At 36.2% G+C, this 19,164-nt stretch overlaps 1 protein-coding gene across 1 annotated transcript; it reads left to right on the forward strand.

The window, feature by feature from the left end:
* Positions 1-4,902: 4,902 nt before the first annotated feature.
* On the forward strand, positions 4,903-19,083 carry dap (death-associated protein). Its single transcript, XM_058765556.1, has 4 exons — positions 4,903-5,097; positions 6,207-6,306; positions 16,439-16,481; positions 18,607-19,083. Exons 1-4 carry the CDS (start codon positions 5,043-5,045, stop codon positions 18,724-18,726), a joined length of 318 nt encoding a protein of 105 aa, XP_058621539.1. The 5' UTR covers positions 4,903-5,042; the 3' UTR covers positions 18,727-19,083.
* The last annotated feature ends 81 nt before the right edge of the window (positions 19,084-19,164 follow it).

Consider the following 19,164-nt stretch of genomic DNA (forward strand, 5'->3'; position numbering starts at 1 on the left):
GCCATAGTAACTTATGCTCCACAGCTAACCTGCTCCAGGGCAGGTTATGTTCTGTTTTAGAGATCCCAAACCAAAATTTGACCAATCAGCTTTCAAGCAAAGTGACACGTCTCTGACGCAATAAAGCCACTCCTCCAGTTTTTCTTACTCCAAATTAAAGGACGCTATAGTAAAACATTTTCAAATATAAAATCATCAGATTTTTTATAATTATTTTATATTATTTATATAATTATTATACCCTTAATCCATTACACAAGCCAGTTTAGTTTAATAGTAATTAAGTTTTTATTTAAAATCAATGTAAACATCTAGATAATATGCAATATAAATAAGTTTTAGAATCAATAGCTTTAAACATGACTACATATGAGCTTAGATTAAGTGTTTTTATACCTATAAATATTATCAACTCTATAAACAAACTTTACAACATTTACTTGCACTTATATGGTAAGATGTTTTCTTTAAGTTTTCCTCTTTCATGGATAGATTGTTTCATGATCGTGCTGTGTAAATGTTTAAATTCTTCATATTGTTCAATCTTTTAATCTTCGCACTGACTCTCTCACAAGAAGTGAATCATAGTTTTAAGGCATGTGATTTGCTGCTCATTACTGATGTCACACTTTCATGTGCACGCGCTCCATTAATTCAGGATCAAGCCTGACAGAGAAAGACAGCTTCATGGTACCAACAAAGCCGGATTGGACTGGTTTAGTTTTGTCAACTCAAAACTAATCCTGTAACCCTGAGTTTGTTCAGCCACCATCATGGTACAGGCCCCAGGCCTAAAGGGTAACGGCAAAGTGTTTTTTGTTTTGTTTTTTGTTTTTTTAGAGGTAAGTAATAAAAGATTACAAAAAAAAACCCTTGACATAAAACATAACGCATAGAAATAATTATATATAAAAATACATCCTTGTAACTTAACTTACTTTCTTTACAGAGAGTTCCCTTTATATGAAGACAGTTGACACATGTTGATCCTTTACTTAGCTGCGAACACAACGGATTCACCTCAGAGAAAAGAAGTAGGCTAGTAGTGATTTCATTTCGCGTATATTTCACTATTCATCTTCCGTTACAACTTATGTGTTTTTCTCGTTTTTCTGGACAAGTCTGAGTGAACTGCGAGTCTGCGATGAGTCACATGAACGCGCGCCGTCCAGACCAACGAACGGCCGAGGTAAGAATTTATTAAATATATTTCACTGTGTGTTTCCACCAAACCCTACCAGACACAATAGTGAGAGTGTAATGTTTGTGTTTGAACACGGTGTGTGACAGCACACGCAGGCTGATCGCGATTTTGACTTTTCTTCCTGAAAACCAAAAAAAAACGTAAAACATATTTCTACAAACTTATTCGTGCCATCGACCTTATTTGAATTTCGTGGGAGGGAAAACCTTGCATTGTTTGATTTTATGTCATTTTTATGTTATGTGAACAATTTTATATATTAGTTTTGTTTTACTGTACACCTGTGACACACCTTAAAGGGATAGTTCACCCCAAAATGAAAATTTGCTGTTAATTTACTCACCCTCAGGTCGTCCAAGGTGTGGGTGACTCTTATTTTTTTTTTCTCCAGTAGAACAGTAAAGAGTACACACAACCAATTACAACCAATATTTGGTTAACCTAATAGCTATGTTTTTCATTCTTCATTTTTCCCTTTTTGTAGGCCCATCAGTGGGACATTTCCTTGGTTTGCTCACATCAGGTAAGAATGAATTTCTGTTGATTGTTACTTGTGACAGGTGTTGTGTGACTCTTAATTTTTACTTTTACCTTTTTAAATCTAGGTCAGAGAATGGAATCTCCTGGATCAAGGTTAATAATAAATGGCAAGTCATTATTAAATGTATAAAATACATGTCTTAAAGCATCTTAATGTTAATGCAATCTTTTATTTTGTAAAGGGAAGTAAGATGCTTTTTAAGCTATTTATTTAAGCTGCAGCAGTAAATAGTAAAAGAGGCATAGTCCGACTGTCCTCTCCAGTCTCCAGTCCTCAGGCCCCCCTCCCAGAATGTTTTAGAGGGGGGGCCTGAGGACTGGAGCTGAGAAAATCTACACTAAGGGTTATGAAAAATTAAGGCTGTGTATAGAAGTTGTTGATTATACTGTGTTTTTTTTTTTTTTTCTCAAACTGCTTTCCCATTGCTTATTCTGAAATGACTGGAATACTGGCAGAACTAGTGTCTGGAGGTCTGTGGTTTAATGAGACGCAGCTACTAGAGCGGATTTTTCAAAGTGAAGATGACAGATGTGTGATGGTAATTTACATTAAGATTTATTTATTTTTGTGTTATTTATTTATTTATTGACAAAAACATTTTATTCAACACGGAAACTACATTCCCATGACATTTATTTGTAACCTATCCCATGTTTTGTGCAAATATGACGCCCTTATAGGTTGGCTGTTTTGCAGTTGGAGGAGCATCAGTTGAGGCATATATTAGGATGCTGGGCTGTACTCTAACCATTGAGCCGGCTTCTCAGATGAACTGGGCAGTAGGAGACCAAAAGATCAGTACGAACAACAAAAAAAAACCTCATTTATGGACTCCAGGCTCCAAGATGTGGTCCTTTGGTCTTAAATTCAGTTTGATCAAATTTAAATCCATTAAAAGTCTTAAATATCTTAAATGGAATGAGAAAAGCCTTAGTTATGTTTTCAAGAGGTCTTAAATTTGGAGACAGAAAAAAACAGGAATTGCAAAATGGCCTAATATGATTATTAAGGTTTAAGGCCCGTTCAAACCAAGAGCGATAACTTTAAAGATAACTATGTTCATCTGTATATTCTAAGCACACTCATCTGCTTTTTAGAACTCTCTTTATCGTTATCTTTAGTGTTATCGTCCTTGGTGTGAACGGGCCTTCAGTTCACTCAAAACTGTTGTTCCAAACCTGTATCAGTTTTTTTTTTTTAACAAAAGATATGTTAAAGAATGTTATTTTTTATTTCAAAACCATATTAATTGCAGTCCTGCATGTTCTCTGATTGAAAGGAGTAAAAAGCAGGATTGATTTGATAATGTTTCTATGTTGATTCAATGTTAAATAAGTGATTTAATTTACGTTGAAGAAATGCTGATTTTTATGACCATCTTGATCTATTTTTGATTGATTTTTCAAGGGTGCAAACCTGACGAAAAATCGATGTTAAACTTCAACATTGATTCAATGATAGTTTGATTGATGCATCAACATTGATTCAATGTTGATTCAGTGTTGGTCTGAAGATCTTCATTAAGAATAAATAAATAAATTTAAGTACACACTTTCAGAATACTTGTCTAGATAACATAGTAAAGGAACTAAAATTACTGGTAACAGGTAGATATGCATACATATATATACAAACCTAATGTGATCTTTAGAAAAGAAAAAGGAAAGGAAATAAATAAATAAAACAAGATATGGAAAGAAGATATAAAAAGAGGGGGAGGTTGAGGCCGGCTACTCCATCCTAAAGGCCAGGGAGCTCTTTAAAGTATTTAATAAAGGGAGACCATTTGTCTAGAAACTTACGTTTCGAACCTCGAATCATGTATTTAATCTTTTCCAACTGAATGTAAGACATTACTTCTTTTAACTAGCTACCATGAGTTGTGGGGTCCACCCTTTTCCACTTAATATTAAACGCCTTGCTAGTAGTGTAGGCCACACCACAACTATAACGATAAAGGCACAGAGAAACATTGTTGGAATCACTTTCAGAACGATTTTTTTCCAGCTGATGAAGACACAAACATTGACATCCAATCAGAATCAATCCTGCTTAAGGAGCTCATGAATTTAAAGTGACAGACGCGGTTGCCTTTAAAATAAACAGCATTATTCGCTGGTGTTGACGCTAATATCGTTATCTTTATAGTTGTCGTTCTTGGTGTGAACAGGCCTTTACAGACACCAATTCCCGACGTTCTTCATTTACCTGCTTGGCACAGTCACACAGAAACACGTGCACTTTATAACAGTACTTTCAAACGCATTAATTGGAGATAATAAAAAAAAAGAGAGAGAGACCGTTTCATTTTTACCTTTATAGTCCAAAAAGTCCATCCTAGAAAACTCACTCTCAGGAATATAAGCCTAATTAAAATACGCGAAACTTTAGAGCCTTTACGTAAAGAGGTCACGTCTAATCGCTGACACTAACTAATGTTAACAGTGTGAAACCTCATTTCCCTGATAGCACATGTACATCACGGAGACGTCTTTTTAACGTTTACATTTACAGTTGCAATATGTATTTAGTGTGTTTGCTCATCTGCAATAAGTCTATTGGACGTTTCCTATCAGATGTCAAATAGACGTCTATTAGATGTCTTTAAGATGTTTATGATTTAGAATGTATGTAAAACAGACATCTTACAGAATTTGTACACAGCAGATGCTTTCCAGATCAAGTGATCTTTAACACACATCTTGCAGACCTGCTAGCTGGGTTGTGAACATCCAGGGGGATTAATTGTTAACCCCTGGTAAATTATGAGCAGTGTGAAAGGTGAAGGATTCATTTACCCGGGGTTCAGAATGACCCAGAGTTAATGATCATGTGAGTACTATGTTACCGTCAATATTTAATTAAATTGTTAACATGTACTCGAGATTTCTTAACGCGTGCTGTTGTTTTATCTTTTTTTTATTTATTTTTTTAATATAAAAATAAAGACATTTTCTTCCCTCTCTCTATCACCTGTTTGGGTTAGTATGAATTTATTAATAAAAGCTACACGGCTCTTCTACAAATGCATGCAGGTTTGTATTTTCTGATTCTCCTCGTATGTTCCAGCAGACTTTCCATAGTAAAGAGGAGGAACGTCCTTTCTCAATAAACGCTCCTATTGGTTGGAGCCGACCACTGGCGTCATCACGCACCGTTGCCAAACAATGGGCAGGAAAAAGCCACGTTGACGAAGTCGACAGAAGTGTGCGTTAATTTTAGCCAGGAAACTGAAGGATTTTTTTTTATTTTGAAGACAACGAAGCAACTCTTTGGAAGAAGCGCTTGACAGCAACCATGTCATCGCCGCCCAAAGAGAAAATCGAGACCAAAGCTGGACATCTTCCTGCTGGTAATGTGTCTGTGCTACTGCTTATGCTGCTGTTGTTTTTCTGCTTGTGGGAAGTCTAGTGGATCAATCCACCAATGGACGCCTTTTTCTTTTGGGAAATGTGATTTAAAAAGTGCATTATTGTAGATTTTAGACATTGCATTGGATCTCTTATTTAATAAATGTTAATTAAATTGCATTGTGCCTTCCCGGGTTAATACTGCAATATAAATACATTTTTTGGGATATAGCTATGCCTATAAATAAAATGACAAGGTTGTTGGTTCTATTAGCCATGTGCTCGGGGTCATGACACTTTTAGGTGTTTTTTAGATAAGTTTGTTACTAAGTTTGTTTACTGTGAACATGGTAACAGGGTTGAGTATTTAATATATACATATATATATATATGGGGGTTGATAACGGGGTTGAAGCATGAGGCACAAATTGATTGATTTATATATATATATATATATATATATATATATATATATATATATATATGTGTGTGTGTGTGATTTATTATTGCGTATAATGAAATCAGGATAAGTTGAAAAGACAGGGCTGGAATGGGCAAAAAAGACTTCTAACAAAAATGTAATACAAGTTACTAGATTTTGGTTGGTACATCAAGAAAAATACCTATAATAACAGAGTAAAAGCTGATGTCAGCTCTTCATTGTTTACACATATGCTCACAAGGGATGTGAAAGGCGTACTTTTATGGAATTTCCCTAGTGCATGATTCAGCTGATGTGTTATGCTGCTTGTAGGCTCTTCCCAAGTAGCCATTTGTCTCTAAGAGGCAGTGTATGTTAAAGATCAATCGTGTTTGATTATATGACATTGCGCAGATTTTCATCCAGATATTTTTCTTTTCACAAAATGTAAACGTGTGATTTTTTTGCGTTGTTTCCCTCTGTCAGCATATCTGTCAGTGCGGAGTAAAGTACAGAAGAAATCAGATAACAATGTGTGTAATGGCCCTAAAAGTAGGCCAAGGGAAAAAAGATTAAACCACATTAAAATGGCCACTTGTGATTTACGTTATTTGATGACATTGTATAATAAATGCAATTTCAGTAACCACCAGTGTCTGGAAATAAACTGTTTGTGTTTATTTGTGGCAGTGAAAGCAGGAGGCATGCGGATAGTTCAGAAGCACCAGTCTGGAAATGATGTGCCAGACAAGAAGAATGACAAAGACAGTAAAGAATATGAGACTGAGATGTAAGTATGCTGACCCTCACATTTCTGAAGTATGCATTTCAATTCCAGTTCACCATACACCTCTGCACTGACAGACTGTTTTTTTTTCTAGTGAAGCATATGGTCGTCTCTATTTTCAGCTGTTGCTTTTCAGAATATTTATTGCTTTGTTTTTTATTGATTGATTTTTATTTATGAAGTATATTTGAAGATATTCTAGGCTCATAAGTCTTATAATTCTGATGCTTCTCCAACAGAGAATAAAAATCAAAATAAGTTTCAGTTCTTATACATCACTTCATAACTCTGTAGTATCTATATGCTCGTGTTTATACTTTTATCAAGTTTTGTTGCACACTACCGACCTTTTAAAACCTCTTCAGATAAACTATGTCCAGCAATAACCAGCCTCTTATCAAGACAAACAGCGTTTTATTAAAATTTATTGCACGGCTCACTGTAATCATTCTGACTGATCAGTTGCTGAATTCTGCAGGTGGATATTTTGAATGATAATATTAAACTGTGATTGATTGTTGTTTAAATAGATATTTTCAATTTTCTCATAGAAGTTTCTATTTAAAATAATGTGTTTGGTTTCTTTTCTTTTTCTCTGAAACACTGAAAACAGCAGATCATGAGCTGCTGGCATGTAAGAAAAGATAAATATACATTTATTTAATTGAATTGCATCTTTTGTGATTTGATAATTGCACTAAGCAATATCTCGTTTTCATTTTTAATGTGATTAATCATGCAGCCCTAACTTCTAAGTAACACAATTCTTTATAGCCTTTAGTAACGCTGTTAAAGTCTTGGTTCAGCATTGAGTCCGAGTTGAACATTTGATCAGTGACACAGGTGTGCAATTCCCATATGACTGTGGGCACATGGAGAGGTTTCTGCTAAAACAAGAAATGTTTTTCTTAGCTGTGATGGTGAAGCGGCCCACAATAAAGCAGAATATTTAATATGATGATGAAGTCACTGTTAGTGCCCATCTGTCTCTTAATGACTAAGAGTGAAGGTGAATTTGGCTGTCTTTAAACACATTTCTGGATTGGTGAGCACATGACAATCACATTTGGTTGAAAACTAAACGTAGCAGTCTTGGTTGTGTCAGTTAGGAAAATGTTGCAACAGCCGGATATCTCCATGTTCTTTTTTTCCTCTTTCTTCGTTGTGGTTGAGTGTTTAGATTTCTTTCATTGTTTCTTCTTGTTGCTAGTTAGCTTTCTATCTGTTAGTTGCGCAAGTGCACATGTTTTACAGTCCTCAGATTTCCCCTTTTGCTTTTGTGTTGTCATAGCTGAGCAGTTTTCAGCGGTACTGAGGTGTCTTCACAGGGTTTGACTGCTGATTCTGATGGGCTTTATGGCTTTGTTAGCAATCCCCTCCACCCCCGGTACCTGATGACTGATGGGCCGCCCCATTACAGCGGGTCTGCAGGCGAGCCCTTATCAGCTCGCTCAACCTGCTGCAGGAAATCCTAAGAGGTGTATCATTCCTGAACAAGCTTAAAGCTGCTTTTAATATCTCTTTGGCTTTCCTTCAGAAACGTGGCAGCCGTTCGAGAGTGGACATTTCAGAGAAGAGGTTGAAATGTGGTTTCAGTGACCAAGCACTGTGATGTTAGAATGTGATCAGTCCACCCACGTTATTAGGTTTGGCATTTTCTCGCACCGCTGGCAAGCCAAGAGGAAACTCGCCATTTTCCTGTGAGGTCTCTTTGTGCTCAGATGGATTTCCAACGCTTGTTTTAGTTGTTGACAACAATGAGATTCGTTGCATGGTTATTATGGTGGTTGGTTATTATTAGTTAATTCAGACTTTTTTTGTTGTAGTTATAGGCTAGATATTTTGTCTGCTTGGCTGATTAACGGATGTTTCTTTACCTTTGTGTTGATTCCCAAAACTCCCAATTTAATTGTTTTTATTATTATTATTTAATCAGGGGAGTTTCATTTAAAGTTACTTAAAATAAAAACAGGAACAAATCATTACAGCAGAAATCATCTTCTATAAATGTTTTATTTTTCTAAATATTAATATAAAAATATGTAAATCTTCTTACATTTTTCAAGTGAATGCTCAGTGAATTAATTTAATGAATGTATTATTAACTATTTATTGCCGTTAAATTTAAAATACTCTCATATTTAAATTTATTTGTAATACATTTAATTGATTTTAATATAATTTCACCCATTTTCTGTATGTATCTGTATTTATGTAACTGCATACAGTATGTTTTCAGTGCATTCACACTATACTGGAATTAAGAAAATTACTAGGTTCTGACTTCGTAGAACTCAAAGATACTTATTATATTGTGGTACAAAGATTCATTTTGGCATTAAGAGTGTTGCCATAGAAACTCATAATTCCACAGCTCAGAGCTAATATTAATGTTAATATTAAGGGCCACTAGAAAAGTGAAATTATCATACCCTAATTTTAGAAGTGATATAGATAATCAAATTACATTTTCGCATCTGATCCACCATGTTACTTGTGGCCCTTCATTATAACGTATGCATGCGGGGGACTCACAAAACTAAATATAATAGTCCATCAGCAAAAGTGAGTCATTTTGCTGAATGCTTGCCATTAAAGATGTCTGACACACATTTAGTGAGTCAAAAGAAAAAGAATTTGCCAATATAATGTACCAGACAAGGACAAAATGCAAGACAATAGTTGCAAATAGAAGCTCAACAACAGAGAGACAGAAACAAAATTAGGAATTAGGACCTCTGTGACCCTGTCTCAGCTGGGTTTAGTTTCAGAACGCTGGAATGAGGGAAATTGTACAGTAGTTGTACAAGGCCAGTGCAAAAGACCTGGTATAAGGAGCCAAAACTGAACAATGAACAGAAGTAACTTGCCTGAATTGTCGTCTTGCACTCGATTTCCTTCATCTGGGTTGGTTTTGTTTGGCGAAAGCTAAGCGGTGTCTTCTGCAAACATTATTCCTTTGCAATGCTCCCATACACGCCTATAAACAAATAAATTCACAGATGTTTTCGGTGAGATCAGGATGAAGTCTAATGCTTTCCATGGCCACGGATCATTGAACCTTTATGAGCAGCTCTGGAGTGAGAACGTCCATCTCAGAATTGAGTTTCAGTTTGATTGAAACGTTCCTGCTCTGTATTTCATCTTTTATGATGGATATTAATACATTTTTAAGTGTGTCCATTGGCCGAATGTGCCAGACGTGCAAACACTCTCCCATGTCTTGCTCTGTTCACTCTTCCGCCATGTTCTCTTTGCTATCAGAGGGATGGCCAGTAAGCAGGTGGCTTCTGATGGAAAAATTGCACATTTGTCAAAGCAAGTCAAGTGGCACTGTCTGGGGACCACCTGTCAAATGTGATTTGGGCTTCTCAGATGGATCGGAGGCCAAAATGGAATGGGTTTGAGATGCTAATGTGATGTGCTGTGCTGGTGAGCTCACTCCTTGATGCATCCGCCTCCGCTGTCTTCCCTGTCCTTTCTTCATACTTAAGCCCAAAGTATATTTTGGCAGTCCGCGATTCGCAATGATCCATAATTTTTGTCATCAGGAGTGTCCATGCATGCAGCGTTCGCTAAACAGTTACGCCACTTTTTGCGTGCTTCGTAATATGCATTACTGTTCAAAAGCGTGGAGTCGTCAAGATTTTTGGAAGGTTTTTGAAGTCTCTTATGCTCATCACGGCTTCATTTATTTGATCAAAAATACAGTAATATTGTGCGGTATTGTTGCAATTTTCTATTTGAATACATGTAATTTTGAATAAAATGTCATTTCAGCAGCAGTTAATCCAGTCTTCTGTGTTGCATGATCATTCAAAAATCATTCTAATATTTGGTAATCTAAAAACATTTTTATCAATATCATAGTTGAAAACAGTTGTAGTATTTATATGGATAGAATGAATACATATGAATAAGAATAAATGAACAGAGAATAGAATGATAAATCTTTGAATAGAAAATCCAAAAGAACTGCGTTTATTAGAACTTGTGAAATGTGAAAGTTTGTTACTTTTCATTAATGGAAGTATTAGCCAGCTGAGCAGTAGTGTAAATAATATAATAATATAATAATATTTATATATGTATGTGTAAATATACATTTTTTAACATTGTTTATTTTGTTTGTTTTCATTGAGATAATTAGTCAGAATATTTAGGCATCTCAGTATGTCTGATTTAGAAGTTGTAAACCGTTTTCATGAGACCGTTAAGAGTGTGTGTAACACATGGAGTGTGATTGCTAGTAACTGGCAGGCAGATTCAGGTCATTAGCTGAACCCTGGAGCAGAAGCTGTTTCTGTAGAAGCTCATAGGCTGGATTGCAGCTATTCTCATACACTGCAGTCAATTTTTGGCCACTTTACAGTAACTTCATCCACTGCGCTGGGGGAAACAATACCACATTTCTGCCCCTGCTTAAACGCAACCCACTGCCTACATTCCTCAGCGGATGAAGCGATGGTGAAAATTGGGATGGGGTGCTGACTTTTTATAAAGCAACACGGAAAAAAGGAAAATAAAAATTGACAGTTTGATGACAATTATTTCCACGCTAGTTTTCCTCTCTGCACTGTTTAGCGATGTGTGCTGACGCTATTGGAATAATGGGCTCTTGGTGTGTTGTTTCAGTTAATCTGCTTAAAATTTGCCTCACTGCTGTGTCGAAGTATTTCTGTGTAACTATATGTTATCTCATTACCACAGAAGTTACTTTTCAAATGTTCCGCCTGTCAGTCAAACCACACATGGAGCTGCATAACTAAAGTCCAAATCTGACTTCCCCATCCGCCCTGAGGAAAAGATCTAGATTTTTGCCCTACTGGATCCTAAAATCGGTCATAATTGTGAGTATTTTAGTTTGGCAACACGCGTTTCCCATTTTTTCATCGTCGGTTTTTGGCAGGAATGTGAATTTCTAATTTGGTTTCACTACTGTTGTATGATTATAAGGAACAGATACCGATGCCGTTTTACCCCTGTAACTTTGTTAATTTCAGAGGGGAAGGGCTTTTTGATCGGATAATAGTAATTATAGCAAGCCATTCATCAGAGTGCTATTGCGTCCATGTCGTGCCGCCTGTGTGTGGCTTTTCTAACCCATCATCAGGCCACACAGAAAGCTCAGCAGAATTGTAACGCCTCTCATTAACAAACTCCTGCTCACGTCAATTCATGTTTGTTTATTGAATATTTTGGTTAATTTGATTATGGTTTCAGCCGCCAGCAAGAGTGTGCTACTCTGAGCTCTGTTTTACAGATGCTTTCCTCAGTCCACCCCTGTGTTTATATTCTGTTTGCTGCAGAGGCTAAGCATGGAGCTTCAGGTCCAGTCCAATTTTGCTTCGTTTGCACGGTTCATTCCCTCAGCTCCAGACGAGAGGTTTTTGCTGTTTCCTCCCGATTTAGCTCATCAGTAAATAAAAGCTATGCCACGTGGTTGCCATGACGACAGCGAGTTGTGAGCGTCTGTGCCGACTTGTTAATTGCAGCAATCGCCTTTGCTCCTGAAGCTGAGTTTGCTTGTAATGTACCAGCTCACTCTCTTCCTACACAATCTCTATCACTCTACAGGGGGTCTTCCCACATCATATACACTGCTCAAAAGTTTGAGATCAGAAAGACTTTTAATGTTTAATGTTTTTTTTTTGTTGTTTTTATAAGAAGTCTCTTATGCTCATAGAAGTTGCATTTATTTGATCAAAAATACAGAAAAAAAACGTAATATCATGAAAAATTATTACAGTTTAAAATAATGGTTTACTATTTTAATATACTTTAAAACATAATTTATTCCTGTGACGCAAAGCTGAATTTTCAGCATCCTTACCCAGTCTTCAGTGTAACATGATCACTCAGAAATCAATCTAATATGCTCATTTATTATCAATATTATAAACTGTTTTGCAGCTTAATATTTTTTGGAACTTGTGAAACTTTTTTCAGTATTCTTTGATTTCTTTTTTTTAAAGAAATCTTTTGTAATATACACTACTGTTCAAATGTTTGGTCGGTAATTCTTTTTTTTTTTTTTTGCAAGGATGTCAATCAATAAAAAGTTATGGTAAATACTTATATTTAAAAAAGTATATTTCTATTTGAATAAATGCTGTTCTTTTTAACTTTTTATTCATCAAAGAATCCTGACAAAAGTATCACAGGTTCCAAAGAAATATTAAGCAGCAAAAAATGTTTCCAACATTAATAAATCAGAATGATTTCTGAAAGATCATGTGAAAATTCAGTTTTGCATCATATGAATAAATTATATTTTACAGTATTTTAAAATAGGAAATTGTTATTTTAAATTGTAGTAATATTTCACAATATTACTGTTGTGTGTGTGTGTGTGTGTGTGTGTGTGTGTGTGTGTGTATATGTATGTGTGTCACATGATCTATCACAAATCATTCCAATATGATGATTTGCTGCTTGGGAAACATTTCTTATTATTATCAGTATTGTTATTAACTGTGTTGATATTAACGCATATTTTTGTGGAAAACACAAATAAGTAAGATGGATTTAAGAATCTACATTAAATAACAATTTTATTCACCAAGGAAACTTTCCATTTATCAAAGAATTCTGGAAACAAATGCATCACGGTTTCCACAAAAATATTAAGCAACAAATACTTCCTCAACCTTAATAACAAGCACTGTTGTTAATAACGAAGCATCATTAATAACTGATAACTGAGCATCAAATCAGCATATTATAATGATTTGAGAAGGACCATGTGAAACTGCTGCCTTCTTTATAAATTGTAGACTGCGTCTTCTGCACAAGAAAATTCTGCCTTGACTTTCACTTAAATATTTCAGGTATTGACCTTCATATTAACCTTGTAATCTATTTCAGCTTGTGTTTTTACCTAAATTAGACACTCTTTAGGACTTGAAACGTCTCTGGCCTGGTGTAAACCCAAGCACACTGCTGCCACCCTCAGGTGAACAATGGCATTGCTGAGAAAGGAGTTTGGGTGAACTGTGTACCCAATTTACATTTTATATATGATAAATCTTAATCTGTACACAAAGAAAGTTCAAAGTATTAGGGTTAATGATTGTATCCCAAAACATATCTTTTTGAATGACCCCCAAAGGAGAAATAGATAACACCAATTTTATCAGTTTTTATGTTCTCATGCTTTTCCATTCAGCGAATTCTAAACGAGCTATAACAGTTTAGAAATATAATCCTACTTGCTTTTATGAATTCATTCACAGTATGATTTCAACAACTTGGCGTTTGATCCCAAAATCTCACATTTTCTTAAAACAGGGCTTTATAAGATTTTTGCCCTTAGAAAATGGAGTGTCCGCCTAATCTGAGATTATACAGCTGTCTCTTTTAAAAGATAGGAAGCTATGAGACAGGTTGAGCAGCACTGTTATGCCTCAAAGTGAGATTATCCCTTTGGCAAGTCTCTCTCTCTCTCTCTTTCACTCTCTTGAGCTATCTTTGGAGTTTCCTTGGCTTCTCAGCGAGATGAAAGCCACAAACTTCTGACATATACTGGATTTCACAGCATTAGAGATGAAGCCCTATCTCACAATGCCCTCATTTATGTTCAGTCTCAAGTATGTTGAGACATCAGGATGTGTCTCACGCTGCGATAACAATTTAATTGTCTCCTTTTCTAGCTCTGTTTCCTGCGGCGTGCGAGCGGTGGTGTAATACACTACAGGCGCTGTAGTACTTGACGGGCTAGTGGAAATCGGCCACTCTTCAAACTTTCTCGTTGACATTATAATTCTATTTCCAATAGACCATTTTTCTTGTCAAGGTCAATTATCACTCTTGACCTTCTCTTCTGACTTAGTGCTTTAAGGGAAACGGTCGGCTTTGGAAAATGAATGAGAGTCATTTCTGAGGCTGACGGCTTGCACAAGCCCGGGGCCATGTTTCTGCTCTGTGCTCAGATGGTGGCGGTAAATTCCCTGTCCCTCGGGAATTTTTATAGGCCATTTTGTACCTTACCCACTGCCTGGAGCACCTGGTTTTGCGTCAGACCCCTCCGCTTACTCCCCATAGTTTCCACATGCAGGCCTTGAGAACTGACCAGGACTTAAAGGAATAGTTCGCCTATAAAATTTATGTTTTGTCATCATTTACTCACTGTTAGAACTGGGTGGTAACTGGTTACATGCAATCTGGATTATGTAATCAGATTCCAAAAATTAAGTACTTGTAATTCGATTAAATTACGTTTTAAAATACTCTCAATCAGACTAGTTACTTTTTTATTGATTACTTGATTACATATATTCACACAATGGCAATAAATTATTCATAATTTCTTATTTCTCCCTAATTCTTTTTCATCTTTTAAATTTTCCTTTCTGTTATGCCTACACTATGTATTTTCTTAGCATTTTAATATCAGTATAGTGCAATATTATCCTGTTTAAATCAATGTGATAAACAAGTTAGGTGAAAAGTAATCAAAAAGTAGTCTGATTATATTACCTAAAATATGTAATGGATTACGTTACTAATTAGAATTTCTGTCATGTAATTTAGAATCAGTAAGTTATAGTATAGTTTATTGTATATTTGATTGATTCAACAGTAGATTCAGTGTAAATGATTTTATATATTTATTTTATTAAAATTTTTATTTTGGTTTATATCAAAATGCATTTACTTTTCAGTTGACCTCATCAGTGCCATGCGGTCTATTGGTTAGTGTTACCCAATGTACAAATAGCTATTTAGGCAGTATCTTGTTTATTGTCTTGTTTTACTCATCTATGATATTGTATTCCATGATAGGCCACAATTAGAAGAATAATTATCATGCTAATCCCGCTGTAATTGTCGATCGCACATGCAGAATGTGAAATCTATATGATGTTCTTTCCATCAGCGCTGTAGCTAATTTGCTGCATTAGCATTCCATCCATGCATTCGATTAGATGCGTGTCCGGACGGAGAAGATGCTTCCTTCCAGCGGTTCTGTGGCGTAGAGGGCATCTGCTGACATCCGCGGCAGGTCTCTGATTGAGCTCGATTTTACTCGAGCTCCCGCGCACATAATGATGCTGCCTGTTGACCTTCAGCTAATCAGCACAGGCCTCACACTTTGATTTCATGCAGCCGACAATCTGCTGTCAGCTCGGCGTTGATAAAATTATAAATTGCGGATGCTGATAAATGATCTGTCACAAAGCCTTGCTATATCTTTTGGGCTGTGTGATTATACAATACAATATCTTAAGTATAATAATTAATATCCCAATATTAATAATAATTCATTAAATATTCATACTATTCACATTCAGTAATTATTAATTGTGTAATTTTTATTCAATATTTATCTTTTTTAAAGTTTACTTTTCAAATATTAACATTAAAATATATTATATAATTAATAATCGTTCATTAAATACAGCCATTTATGTAAGATTTAATATCCATGTACATTAAAAATCTGTAATGCAACAATGTCAATATGAGAGAGAGTGGGATTTGCTATACATTCAAAGCAGATTTTAAAAATCTGTAACGTAAAGAGTAAAATTAGTTAGTTACTAATGTAGTTGGGGAGGATTTAGATTGAAGAAGAGGAACATTTACTGTTGAGGCAGTTGCACATCTCTCTAGCTGCTGTTTAAATTCACATTCACATGTATTGGATCTCTTATAAACCGTTTGCTTTTAATTGGTTTATATGTTTGGAAACCTTCTCATCTCGTTTCACTCATCTTACCAGCAAACACAAACTTTGGTCTGCATCGTATGAATAAATTTAGTTTAAAGGTATCTCTGGCCTAGACACAAGGCAGCACTATTGAGCCAAATTTGGCTGAAATCCGTGAAAGGATTTTTCCCTCTCTCTAAAATATGAGTGGTGTTATTCATTACCAGAATACAGAGTTGTTTGTGTTCTCCTTCACACGTTCCCTGTGGAAAAATTAATGATGCTAAAAAATCTGAGACTGATTAATATACAAGCTTATTTACAATCAGTTGCTATTTGACATGAGAATGGTTTGCCTCATAGACACTGTCATCTGTTTTGCTTACACTTCATTAACCAGCTCATATATTTAAATGTCTTTTTGTTTTAAATGTATTACTTTCTGTTTGTAACTGTGGCTTTCTTATTTTCCTCGATCTCTAGCCCACCAAAGCTACCTGTTGTGGTCTCAGGAGTTGTCACTAAGGTAGGTACACATGCCAATTGATTACATAACATCTAAATCAAAGGCCAGATTGTCTCTCAGTTATTGGTCTCTACCAGTTAACTTTCTATTGGCTTCATCCAGAGCAGCTTAGAGCGACCGCTGCTGTTGGCAAAAGGTCTATTCATACCAAAGACTGATAACTGAATGTTTATCAGGCTAAATACTCCCCTGCACTGTAGGTGACTCTGATGTATAATGCACCAGTTGGTCTGCCGACAGAGTAGAAAAAAGGAGAAGACCGTCAAACAGCTCTTTGAGAGAAACACAGTGACAGGATGCGGATCAAGCAAGCTTTTAAGATTCATTTTAAGTCCAAATAAATTGCCAGTTTTATGTTTTAAAGGGATAGTTCACCCAAAAAGGAGCCCACTGCCTGTATACCTAATACAAAATATGTCCTTTTTAAGGGTGCTGCTCTATTGACAAGCTGTTGTACCCCAAAAGGTACAATTCTGAGCCCTAATATTATACATTTCTATTATTTTATTTTATGTAAATGTTTATACTCAGTTTGAATAGCACTATAGGAACACCTTATTCATATTCCGACATTTACCTGCAAACAAATATTTGCATCTGGTGTGAATGGTTCTTTAAATAATCAAAAGCAGCACCAAATTCATTTTAAAATCACCAAAGCTTGGCTTTCTGAAACCCGAGGCCCAGACATGGATGGTTTGCTCTGATAAAAGGCGTTTTAGTCTTGCATCACTTATTGAGATGATATCAATAGTCCAATGCACTGGAGACTCTGTATTTGGTTTGTTGAAGAGCTCGTCCCATAGAGTCCACTCTGCTCATTTCCAGCCTGAGCTGACCTTAATCCGCTCCGCCGCCACAGGATTGGCCACGTCCCAGGATTTATTGTGTCTTGATGGAGGCTGTGACATAATGCATCCATCTGTGCACACTTACAAGGATGAGCATGCAGCGTTATGTGGGAGATTTTGCTATATTATTATAAACATGTCAGGTGTATAAGAGAACATTGTGTTTGATTACGCATGTCACAGTGTGTGACCCTAGATGCACATGGAGCACTTTTACTGAGGCAGTGGGATCCTTTTACTTTGAAGTGATTTAAATAGTGCTTTAGATCTAAGTGACACCATTTCTGCAATATTTCCTCTCTAAATACTCACATCTGAGGCTCTTTTTGTCCTCTGGCAAGCTGGTAAACAGACAGAAAACAGAAAATGCCACGCTTGTGTTCAGTCTTGGCTCGTTACACTGTCTTGGACTGTCCACCCCGTAATCTACTTCAAAAGCTTCACATATTTGTGCTGAAAGACTCTCTCATACAGATTAAAGTGATGCTGAAGAATGTCTGCGACTGCTGCTTTCTCGCAGTAGGGTTTTTATCCTCACTGGGCATCCAGCGGCTGCATGTCAGATGCTTCTGTGTGCCGCTTTTCTTTTCATGTTAATAGATATGAAACGGAGGCAAAGAGCTCTCAGCATCTCTTAAAAAGTAGTTTAGATTATTTTTTTATTTTTTTTTATTTTTTTTTTTTAAAAGATGGCAACCAGAAAATATATACAGATGTCTTTGTTGTTGCTGATATGAATCGTCATAATTAAGCAATATCACATTTAGAACTAAAGATTCAAATGGGAGCACATTGTGTTATTGTTATTATATTGTTTTTCAACTATTGAAGCAAAATATTAATGTTAAGCATTTACAAAATAATGATTTTCTCTGAAAACATGAACAAAAATTCTTTTCAGTTGTTAAAATTACGTTGTTTAATTTAGTTAGTTTTCACTTGTTCCTGAGTTTAAGTTCCAATTATTAAACCCTGACTGTTATTGAGTAACTTAGGAATCAGACACCGTTTGGCCAGCAAGTTTTTTCTTATTCCATCTTGTTCTTTTCTTTAATTTTCTAAATTTCTTTAAATTCTCACGATGCTGTTGAGAAAAGCAGCCCTGGTTAACAACCGAGCACTCTTGGAACACCCTTCGGCCAATCAGATTAGAGAACCACCACTGAGTTTTGTACAATTATTGGTGTGATTTACTGCACACAAGGCATTTGCCATGTCACTTATCATATGCACATGTTGTAATTAGCTGTTTTGTCATTGGTTGTCCTTCTCAGGGGGATAAAGACTTCACCCCTGCTGCTGCCCAGGTGGCCCATCAGAAACCTGTGCCTGCGGTACAGAAGCTGCCCGGGGCCCACCACATCAACCAGCACATCCACCAACCCCGGAAGTGAGCCTTACACAACTCTAGACCACCCCGGCCCCCCGCACAGGGCCAGGTCCACACCACCCCAAACACCTGCTCAGGTTGCCAGGGATCTCTTGCCGTCAAGCATTCCGTACGCCCCCCTCCCCCTTCCGTCTGTGCCTGCAAGTGTCCTGTTTCCACCAGTATCATGACACGTGTTCCTCTTCCTGTTTTTTACCTGTAGATCATTGCAACACTAAAATTGAAAGCTCCATTGCAAATCACTGATCAGAAACATGTTAATTATGTGCATTCATGTCATGAGGGGATGCATGGAGCTGTTTTATTTTGTTTTAATTTTGTCTTACATGAATAGTTCCAGAGATGTAAATTGTATAAATCTTTTTTTTTTTTTTTTTTTTTTGAAGTCGGTGAATGTTGTATATTAGGCATTAGGTACTAGGTGTGGCTATCTGAATAAAGA

This window comes from Onychostoma macrolepis, chromosome 24 (assembly GCF_012432095.1).
Source record: "Onychostoma macrolepis isolate SWU-2019 chromosome 24, ASM1243209v1, whole genome shotgun sequence".
NCBI classification, from domain to species: Eukaryota; Metazoa; Chordata; class Actinopteri; order Cypriniformes; family Cyprinidae; genus Onychostoma; species Onychostoma macrolepis.